The following is a 10,769-nucleotide window of genomic DNA, read 5'->3' as shown; positions in this document are numbered from 1 at the left end:
TTCCAGTTGGGATGAAACCCACTTTGGGAAGATGGGAAGTTACTACATTAACCGGACCTTCTTCTTTGATGTCCATCCTCCTTTGGGGAAGGTAAATGGCACTGCTCCATGTGTTTCAGAAGCCCCAGATTTGTCCCCTTTTTTCTGGTTGATGGCTGTGATGAACGCCAACACCTCTCCCAGCTGTTGTTGGCTTCATGGTGTTTGCGTTCTGCATCCCGAGCCCTAGCTTGAGTCTTCTCCTCTTTGTGGAAATGCTTAGTATGAGGAAACAAATCAGTGTTGCTGCTGGTATTGGGAAGGTTTGAGCATGTGGAAGTTGAGAAATGAACTATGTGGTCCAGAGGGGATGTTTAATTGAAGCTTATGGATTAAAAGGAAGCAAATGGTTTTTGATGGCTTCTCTGCAGTTCAGATGCCTGCCACGAAGCCATGGCTTGCTGTAGGGAACTTGTCCTAGCAGTAACAGAAGGTTTGCGCAGGGTTGATAAGGCTCTCTTCTACCTCAGGTTGTCTTCCTTTCAGGCTCAGCCTCCTATGGGAGCACCTTTGGAGACAGAATTCAATCTGCTAAACCCCACACAGAGGGCTACAAGCCTGCAGTTGTCATTGCAATCAGAGTCGAAGTTTTGATCCCTTCTGGTGTTGCTTTTGGACAAGGACAATATGGATGCATGTGAATTCTGAAACCATTCTTTGGATGATGTGTCTGAATTAAGTTACTATGCTGTGAATTGGACTTGGCTTGTATGAAAATCTTAGCTGCTGCTGTTTTGGGTTCCCTCTTTGGGTTTTCCTGATCAGTTCTTTCACTTTTTTCAGATGCTGATTGGACTTGCTGGCTACCTGAGTGGATATGATGGAACGTTTCCTTTTCAAAAGCCAGGGGACAGATATGAACAGCACAACTACATGGGAATGAGAGGGGTAAGGCATGAAAGGCTAGTATCAAGCTTTTTAACTCTCCTGTGCTTTTCAGTACAGAGTATTATGTCTTAAGAGCAGCTCTATTAGATTAGATCAGAGATCTGTTTGGCCTTGTGTCTTGTCTCTAAGCTCCCTAAAAGAGTGCTGGTAGTTGTACTGGGAGTAAATCCTGATGTCTGTCTGTGAGAGGCTATGTGAAAAGTGAGGTGATTCTAGAGGTTGTCTCTTACTGTGAATTTAAAGGGACTATAGTCTTGAGTGGGACAGGTGTATTACCTGTCCTACAAAGGGAACGGTGCTGAGCTTGGGCTTCTGCTCACCCTGCTGTGCTTTGCTGAAGTTCCTGATGGCTGGGAGCCAGGGATCTCAAGAAAACTAGGATCATTCTGCCTCCAGTGAAACTAAGCTGAATGAGCCAAAATGGGGAGATTACTATTCAGACTGGTATTCTGCTTGAAACCCTGGCTATGCTGTTACCAAGGGAGACTTAGAGCCACAAGCATGGCAGCAGATAACTCCAGTCAAAAGAGCTGCCAGTTGCTGGTGCCTAGAAAGAAGGATGAAAACAGGAAGGTGTATTTCTTTGGTTTACTTACCCAGTCTTTAGCTACTCATGGTTCTACATTTCCCTGAGCCGAGTTCTGTGTTCTTTGTCCTTCAGCTACCCTCACTCTCATTTGTCTAGAGAACGTGATGTTAGTCTGCTAAAGATGTAAATAGAGATATATGTTGTTCTTAGATTTTATATTCTAATATCTTGTTGAAATAAGTTGAGTATGGTGGACATGTAATGTGTTTACTTGACATTTGTTTTTATGAATATATGATGTTGTCTAGAAGGAGAATGACTAACTGTTGTTCCTGACACCTCTAGAGACAGAACAGTGTAAGCAACTGTTGTTCTCTGAGCAGTATCTTTGCTCATTTGGCTTTTGTCTGGTGATATCAGTGAGTCGATTCAGTAACTTCAGCACCTTCTGTTGTTGATAGGTATACAGCATGAAGGAAGGAAAGAGATGTATGTGTTTTCACATTGGAGAAAGGTATAACTCCTCCCATTATTTTCTTTTCCTACAGTTCTGTGCATTCCTTGGCTCCTGCCTGGTACCCTTTGCCTACCTCACAGTGCTAGAGCTGTCCAAGTCTCTGCCAGCAGCCTTACTCACAGCTTTCATCCTTATTTTTGGTAGGTGTTCCTGCTACAGCAAAGTGGAATAGATGAATTCAGAGAATGTCATTTCTGGCTTACCATGTTTTACCTGGCAGGTTTTATGCCTACTGAGAGAGGCTCCCAAAATCCAAGTCATTCTATTTTATATGCAGCTTTTTAATTGGCAATCTTCTTGAGGATTTTACAGTCAAATGTTTATCGATATCTCTGTTATGTGCATGACCCCGGCGTTGGACTACATTTCACATCACTTTTAAGAATTTTTACAACACACACAGTCAGGAATAATTTTACCCACTGGTGAAATATTGATGTCTCCCATATGAACTGCAGAGATATTTAATAACCAGCTGCACTACTATGGAAGAGTTCACAGTAAGAAATAAGTAATGTTCTTTGTGGAACTGAGCCAACAGTGGAGCAATGAGCGTTTCAGATGAAGCTGCTCAAATCAGAGCATTACTGGGAGATGTGGATATTGAGGCACAGGGACTTAAAATTCCCAAGTCGTATTCATTTTTTAAAGATGATATCTGAAAGATGACTTCTCCTTCTGCATCATCCTCAGGCACCATCCTGGTGCTTTAGTAGATTAATCATTGCTGTCTGCAGCACTCTCCATCTGAATATGTTTGGCACACTGTGGGTGCTGTTTCACAGGTACTGCTCTGCTGCCTGGTTTCTGTGAGTGAAAGTTTATTTCTTACCCAATTAGACATTGAGTTGTTTCAGCCTGCTTCAGGTTCTAAAATTTCCCTTCTTCTTTTTGACTCAACTACACCAAATAAGCTGTCTTCCTGCCATGTTAGCTTCACTCTGTAACCACAAACATTTCTGCTATTGTTGTGTGTCTGCAGATACAGGCTGTATTACTTTGTCTCAGTATATTCTGCTTGACCCCATTCTGATGTTCTTCCTTATGGGAGCTGTTCTGAGTATGGTGAAGTGTAACTCCTGTGCAGATAGGTAAGATAAAGATTTTTGGTTTTTTAAACCGTAGGCATCCAACTTTTGCATGGATTAAGTACTTGAACACATCTCAAACTTGGTAGTCTGTGTGAATGGCTAAGACTAGATTGTTCCAGGAAACTTGGAGATGAAAATGGTGCATGGTAGATGAGATAAACCTTTAGTATAGGGGTTTGTGAAACAAGGGAGAAAGGATTAGGACAGAAGTAAACTGAGAGAGAGACTTAAATACATTATTTCTCAGGAAGAAGAATTTCAACAGAAATACTGCTTATGAAATGGTAAATCTAAAATGAAGTTCAAAATTTTTTTAAAACTCCTTGACTGGAAAGAATGTGGCATGGGACGTCGTCGGTTGGAGACAGAGGAATGAAAGATGTTTGTAGTTTGCCAAGGCTTTACTCCTTAATGGCAAAAATATTAATATGCTGTCTTGGCTCAGTCACTTTGTCTCCAGGCCAGAGTAACAGAGCTTAACCATGACTGTAATCCTACAAGTACTTATAAATCCTGCTGGACGAGGTAAAGATTGTAATTTGTTAGATTTAAAGAGGTTAAAAACTTGAGAAATACAGTTAGGATGATGGTTAGGATATTTGCTGTAAACTTATCCAAGGGGAGTGGTGATTTATAGCTGTTTGCATATGTCAGAGGGCTTCTTTGTGGCTGAGCTGTGTACAGAGCAGTTTCCATACAATGCATGCAGAATTTGAAGGCATAAAATCCTAGAATACCAAATGAGTATTTTTTGTTTCATGTGGTGTTCAAGAATGGATCCTTTAAGTCTTAGCACGATTGCAGCAAGCATAGCTGAAACACAGCTCACAAAGTCATATAGGGCCATGTGAAGCCATTCCAACTGACAGCACTTGCCCTGGGGAGTGCAAGCACCAAGATACAGGGCAGTGTTTGATCAGCTCATGATGCAGCTGTGTACCATGACCTGAACTTTTTTCTCGTGTCTTTGAAAACAGGATTAGCTTTACCTAGTCGATTTTATGTATATTAAAAGCCAGCTCTATCTCTTGTGTTGCGTAGCAGAGCAGAAGGGTTTCTAACCCAAACACAGGTATCAGGAGTCAGGAGGAAAAGGCTTTTAAATTTCCTGTCATCCTCATTCAACTTTTTGCTTCAATTTTAGTTTAGTTTGTAATTTCATTGCTTTTTGCTACAGCTTTTGTTTATTCTTCGGATAAATGTTGTTTGTGGTCTTTCTGCTTTTTTGAAAGCGGCTGCTCTTTTTCTGATGCCATCCTCCCTGTCCTTAGCTTTCTGAGCGATGTAAGCTTGCATTTTTATGGAAACTCATTAATGAAGTCTGAATTCTGATTTCAGACCTTTCACATGTGAAATTTTCTTTCAGATGATATTTCAGCTTATACATGATGTCTGTGCTCCCTTTTTTAAAGGGGAAACACAGGGCTGCCTACACTGATGCTGAACCTTGCATCAAGGGCATCCTTGCATCATGAGAATCATCTAGAGAGTGAAAGAAACACTTTCCTTTTTTTTTTTTTTTCTTTTTTTTTTTCCCCCTGTAATGCATGGGCACCTGAGAAAAAGATGGAATGCAATTTTGTGGGGTAGTGATTTGCTGTTTGTTTTTCTGATCGCAGCTGCCCGTTCATGTAGCCATAATTTATTTTCTGCTTTCATCTCTCTGTCCTGCAGGCCATTCTCTGCCTCCTGGTGGCTGTGGCTGAGTCTGACAGGGGTGAACCTTGCTGGAGCAATGGGGGTGAAGTTTGTTGGCCTTTTTGTGGTCCTGCTGGTTGGTCTAAATACAATCTATGACCTTTGGGACTTGCTGGGGAACCTCAGCTTGTCACTGGTGAGTGTAAAAAAAACTTTTTTATGTTAAGGATTTCCTTATTTTGCTTTCTTTTCTTTTATCTATGTAGTTTTAGTTTTTGATAACTAAATGGATATAGCCAAACAGTGATATTCTTATCTACAGCAAACAGGCATCTGAGGTACATTATGATGATTAGCAATGAGCATTGTGATGGAAAAAACTGTTGCCATTTGTTTTTAAAAACTTGTATATAATCTTATAAAAGTGCAAAAAAAAGGTTGTTGCTTTTTCCAGTTGGATGAATTTTATTTTGGTCTAGGTTGAAAATGCTCATTGGAAATGGCTGTACAATGCCAAATGGCCCAAAGCATGATGATATTCAGCTCTGTTATTGACCTGAGGAATCCATGCTACCTGGCAGACAGGTGTGTCTTGCAGTTCTGAGTTTGCATAAGCATAGAATATGATAAGCAGAGTAAGAATATGATGAGCAGAGCAAGCTCAGGCTGTACTTCCTGTGTACAGTGTCACAGGCTGCACAGCAGCAGTGTGCTGTAGTCCAGCAAGAGTCATAGGCAAACTCTGTAATGGCAGGCTCTGCAGTTTATCCTGAGGATGGTGAGAGCCAGAGACTGCCTGATTTCACTCACCTTTAGTTCTTATAAGCTCTAAGAAATTCACTAGTGTATTTGGGTGCCCTATTCTAATATATTGTATAATGGCAACTGTGAAATCTGCTACTGGGAGAAACATCTTGATAGACCATTTACTGTTTTGCAAGCAGCAGGATAAAAAATAATTCTTTGAGCACATCTTTTGAGAGTTGTTCAGTTCTCTCCTTGTCTCAGCCTCTCATGAAGCTTGGAAATTCTATTTCTTTCACTTACTGTTTTTGTCCTGTCTCATAAACAGTGGGGGACTTGGGGGGCTTTTTCTATTCCTGCTGTGTGATTTGTTTTCTCTGATTAATGTGAATCAATATGAGCTGCAAAGATGCAGTGTTCCAGCTCCAGAGAAGCACTTCTTGAGCAAAGTCAGTTAATTGCATTTGAAATGGAACAAATCCATCATGTCTAAGCTTTCTGCCAGCAGACGGCTGCACAGTGATTTCATTTGTGCTGCTGGCAGCAAAAGCAGCAAGCCCCTGAGTGTTAGAATATGTAAAGAAATTTACTCCAGAAGGTAGATGCTTCTTTCTGAATACCTAAATATTTGGCAACTGTGGTGCTTGAGGAGGGAAGAAAAAAAAAAAAAAAAGGATTAAACCCATGAAGTTTGAATAACTTATCTCTGCATTTGTTAGGAAACTACTTATTTACATGCAGTGTTTCAGGGACTAGTCTGATTCCTAGAATTTTCAGCTTATCTTGGTTCTCCATCCTAGCTTGCTTGATGTTTTCCTTCAAGAGTGTTTTCTCTTTTGATGTGGCATTGAAGTCTGTGGTTGTAGGCTTTGATCTTTGTGAAAGAGATTTCTCTTTCAGTCATTTTGCTTAGGGGACTGGAGATTAGCTCATGTCCCACTGATGCATAAATTTGGTTACGCACCATCAATCAGCATTTGTCCAGGTGTCCAGTAGTTGTTAAGTGTTCTGCTTAAGTACCTGTGCTGAGCTGCTGCTTCTCCTGTTGGCTTCAGTAGGTTCTTATTTCTGTAAAACGTTCAGCTCTTTATCATAGAATCGTTTGAGTTGGAAGGGTCCCTTAGAGGCCATCTGGTCCAACTCCCTGCATTGATCAGGGATACCTACAGCTATATCAAGTTGCTAAGAGCCCCATCCAGCCTCACCTTGACTGTCTCCAGGAATGAGACATCCACCCCCTCTCTGGGCAACCTGTTCCAGTGCCTCACCACCCTTATTGTAAAAAAAACCTTTCCCTTATATCTGTTACTTTTCCCATTATTTCTGAATTCTTTGTATCTGTTAGTAAGGGATATTAAGGAAAATGGTTTGCTTAATGAGTGTATGATAGACTCCATGTTAGGAAGAAAAAAAAAAAAGGAGAAAAAAAGGTAAGAACATTTGCCTCAATCAGTTTTGTAGTTATTTGTGAATGAACATTGATGGTATTTTCTTGTCCCACAGCTGTTTATTGCCAATCACGTGTTTAGATGATTTGTTCTATGGCCAGCAGGGTTAGCAGGATGTGATCACGCAGTCACAATCTAGCACAGCTGTGTACAAACTGCCACTCTCAGTGATTTAGGTGGAGTGCTCAACTTTTGTGTCAAGGCAGCTGAAACATTGAGGATATGTTGCTGACTCTTTGTAACTTCTGGATGAGGAGCAAGAAGTTGGTGTGTGAGAGTATCCTTGCTAAGTGAGCTGGTTGAGGAAACATACCTAGCCCTTGTTACATTCAATCTATACAGGGAGACAGTATCTAGTAGCTTGTGCACTCATCTTTCCCTTTCACTGTTTGATCTAGGTTGCTTTTGTTCCAGGTCATGTTTGGGAAACATTTCCTAGCTCGAGTGCTCTGCCTCATCTTGCTTCCACTCACCCTCTATGTGGCGATGTTTGCTGTTCATTTTGCAGTATTAAATAAAAGGTATTTCAGTTTTGTTTTTGTTTTTTGTTTTTTGTTTTTTTTCCTACAGAAGAAAAACCATCTGTCATCTTTGAATTAATGGAATCTTTGAATTGATTATGGATTTCTCCATTTACAGCATCAAAAGCACAAAATGAGCTGTGTCTTTGTTTAATTCCCTTCCCAGACTCCTGCATTGTTCTTAGAGAAGGGCTCTGGCCAAGCTGGCAGTGAAACAGAATTTGAGCTTGAGACATTCTGACATGTGAATTGAGTATCCTAACCAAGTCCTCAGTATCTATTTTTTTTTTTTTCCCCCACCTTTCTTCCTGGACTTGAATATGTCTCAAATCCATTCTCTTTTTTTTTGTTGTTGTTCTTTAAATTAAAAAGCATACCCCTCTCCTTCTCACTCCCTCAACCTACCCTTCCCCGCTCCCCAAAAAGGCAGTGCATTCCTGAAAAATGCTTTGACTGTGATGAAAAATGTCTGGTAGCTCTTCCTGTAGAGAGAACTGTAGACTGAATGCCTTCTGGTAAGGAGGGCATTTATTTGGAAAGCAGCAGTAAAATAGTCCAATAATGATTTCCCATATGCTGCCATAAGAGATGAGGTGAAAAAACCATTTAACCATTAACAAGAATGTAAAATTAAATCTATTATTTTTTCAGTTCAAGTCAGCTGGTTTTACCACTTATTAGTTAGCAGAAATGAGACTTGGGAAACCTCAAGGAGAGGCTTTGTTAGATGTCAGCTGGCAGTGGGTTTTGTTTGTTATAAGAGCACCCACAAATACAATTGATTATGCTTTGTTCAGTGCCAGAAGGAACACATTTTTATGTTCTCGTGTTCTTGTCCATTTCCTGCAAGAGTGTGTGTATCAGCTGTGATTCACAGCATTAGAGATGCAATTAAGGAAAACCCAATCATTCTTCTCCTGAGACCAAGTCTGTTATTTTGTTTTCGTCTGGTTTTCTTTTTCTTTCAGTAAAAACAATCTGATAGTGCACAATGGAACTTTGTATGCTATGTTTTGCCAGTCTTTGAATTATCACATTTTTTGCTCCGTGTTTTAGTGGTCCTGGGGATGGTTTCTTCAGTTCTGCCTTTCAGTCCCAGCTGATTGGGAACAATCTTCATAATGTCTCCATTCCAGAGCGTGAGTATCCAAAGGAGTAAACTGTTCTGAGCTGTCAAAATATGTGGGACTTCAGATAAAAGCCACATCTCCTGTGAAGTGCAGGATAGATACAGTTTTGTGTGTATGCACCTTCACTTTTTTTTGGCCTTTATTTTGTTTCAGACAACAAAAAGGGATTTCACCTGTTCAGCCTAGAACCTAGCACTTCTCTTTATGTTAAAATGATTTGGGAGAGATATATAATGTTTGATTGAAACTTTTAGAACAGTTTCACTGAATAGTAGTGGATGGTGATGGAAGGAAAGCTTGCAATGAACTATTTGGATTAACACTTCAGTCAGGAAATGTGCTTTCATCAAAACAAAGCAGGAACACGTATGCCTAATTGGAGCACTGTAGGCTGGCTGCAAGAGGTATTTATAGGAGAGATGCCTTCTGCTTTTTTTCCTTATTCCTTTCCATTTAGATTTGGCCTATGGGTCTGTGGTCACGATGAAGAACCTTCGGATGGCAGGGGGTTACCTACACTCCCACTGGCACCTCTACCCAGAGGGTGTTGGGGCTCGCCAGCAGCAGGTTGGTGTCCTGCAATACTGCCTCTAATCGTAGCCATATACTCACTCCCATTGCACTTTGTGTTAGATGTATTTGTGGCAGGAGCTGTGTTATCTTCTCAGCATCTGTAATCTTCTTGATGCCAATGCTGAGCACTTAACTTGGAATCCTGAATGTGAAGAGCCCACCAGTTTGCACCAGGGAGGTGACTGAGAGTAACAAAGCTTCACTGCGGTAGCAAGACCCATCTCCATAGATGGAGGCCACTAGGACTTAAATATAATGAAAAGTAATGATCTGTAATGAAAATGTTGTTGTTACCTCAGGCAAGAATGTAAAACTATTAAAAGCAAACCTATTACTTGTGTTAAAATCAACAGAATAGAAATGCTGAGTGTTGTTTCCATTTGTGCCACGGGCCTCTGTGATGTTTTGTGAATTACTTTCTCATTTGTGCCTTATTTTCCTCATCCGTCACCAGGGAAATTGTAAGGCTTTGTTCACTAAATTGGATATCTGTATGTTCATAAGCTGCCCGCAATGAAAGGTGCTTAGCTGAACTCTCAAAGGGCTTGTGTTTAAGTGATTAACCAGTAAATTAAAAAAAAAAAAAAAAAAAAAAAAAAAACCATGTAAGTGTTGCTAATTAATTATTACAGAAATTAAGTGCATTTCTTGTGTTTGTCTGACATGATCAAGTTTCATAAATCTTTGCTGCTTCTGTGGCTTTCCCAAGATAAACTTTAGTGTCTAAAAATTGTTTTGAACTGTTTGACAGAAAGTTTCTGGAGAAAAACAAGTGTTTATTTTTAACTCAGACTCTGTTATGAGGAAGAGGATTTCAAAAATAAATTTTAATTAATCTTTTCTTGCTGTTCTTCCCAGCCAGAAATACTTCCAATGCTGTCAGGTGACAGTGATGTTTATTATTGTAGATGGAGCTATAATGCCAAAACTGACTTAAGAGCAAGCCAAATCTAAGTGCAGAATATGCTTTATGGCAGTAAAAACAAGCAAGAGGGAATTGAAAGGTGTTGATGGGAATTTCCTTTGGGGTAGGTGGGAGAGGATGGATATCCCCTTTCCTGCCAGTGATCCCTACCCTGGAGGGGTACGCAGAGGGGAAGGAATTTACAGCTTCAAGGAGAACTGGGGAGTAAGAGATGGAGATGGTGATCTCTCTGTCTCCTCTCCTGATGGTATGACATCAAGGTGTATGAGGTTCCAGCTCACCCTTTTTCCCACCCTCAGACACTCTTGTATGTTCTGCCTCAGTCACCCACCCACTAGGTGGTCCACTTGCATCCAGGTGGGAGGCACAGGTGTGAGGCTGGGCTTGGGTCCTGGAGAGCAGGGTTGCTGCTTCTGCAGCTGGGAGAGAAGAGGAGGCCAGATGGCCTGCCCTGCTCTTGGTAGCAGTAAGAAAAGTTACTTTGTGTGAAGCTGAGCAAGTTAGTGAACACTAGCTAGTTAGCACATACTGCTTTATGAGTTGGGCCCTGAAACCTTAATTTGGAACTTTTGGCACTAGTGTAACAGTTATCTTAATCAGCCTGTTGTTACAAAACTCTACCAACGATGCCGGTTTATAAAGTCAGTGCTGTTTCCATCTACTCATGCTGATCAGTGATATTTCAAGAGGTTCAAGCTTAGATATCCTGTTGTTTTGGAAGGAACC

The 10,769-nt window shown here is 40.7% G+C and overlaps 1 protein-coding gene across 8 annotated transcripts in view; it reads left to right on the top strand.

Moving 5' to 3' along the window:
- Positions 1-10,769, top strand: part of POMT2 (protein O-mannosyltransferase 2) — a 29,500-nt gene that overhangs the window by 401 nt on the left and 18,330 nt on the right. For 7 of the 8 annotated variants that reach the window (XR_014883675.1, XR_014883674.1, XR_014883673.1 and 4 more), the window contains exons 2-9: positions 7-91; positions 823-927; positions 2,005-2,113; positions 2,956-3,064; positions 4,739-4,898; positions 7,309-7,415; positions 8,472-8,554; positions 9,003-9,112. Coding sequence is in view for 5 of the 8 variants with exons in the window: in XM_031553777.2 (XP_031409637.2) it covers positions 7-91; positions 823-927; positions 2,005-2,113; positions 2,956-3,064; positions 4,739-4,898; positions 7,309-7,415; positions 8,472-8,554; positions 9,003-9,112 (868 nt within the window). In the remaining 3 variants the exon portion in view is untranslated. Of the gene's footprint in view, positions 1-6; positions 92-822; positions 928-1,917; positions 1,971-2,004; positions 2,114-2,955; positions 3,065-4,738; positions 4,899-7,308; positions 7,416-8,471; positions 8,555-9,002; positions 9,113-10,769 lie in introns of all 8 variants that reach the window. The other variant, XM_085225390.1, reaches the window with a different exon arrangement.

The sequence above is a fragment of the Meleagris gallopavo genome, chromosome 5, assembly GCF_905368555.1.
Source record: "Meleagris gallopavo chromosome 5, MGAL_WU_HG_1.1, whole genome shotgun sequence".
Classification (NCBI taxonomy): Eukaryota; Metazoa; Chordata; class Aves; order Galliformes; family Phasianidae; genus Meleagris; species Meleagris gallopavo.
The sequence above is the reverse complement of the archived record's forward strand: the minus strand, read 5'-3'. Positions and strand labels throughout refer to the sequence as shown.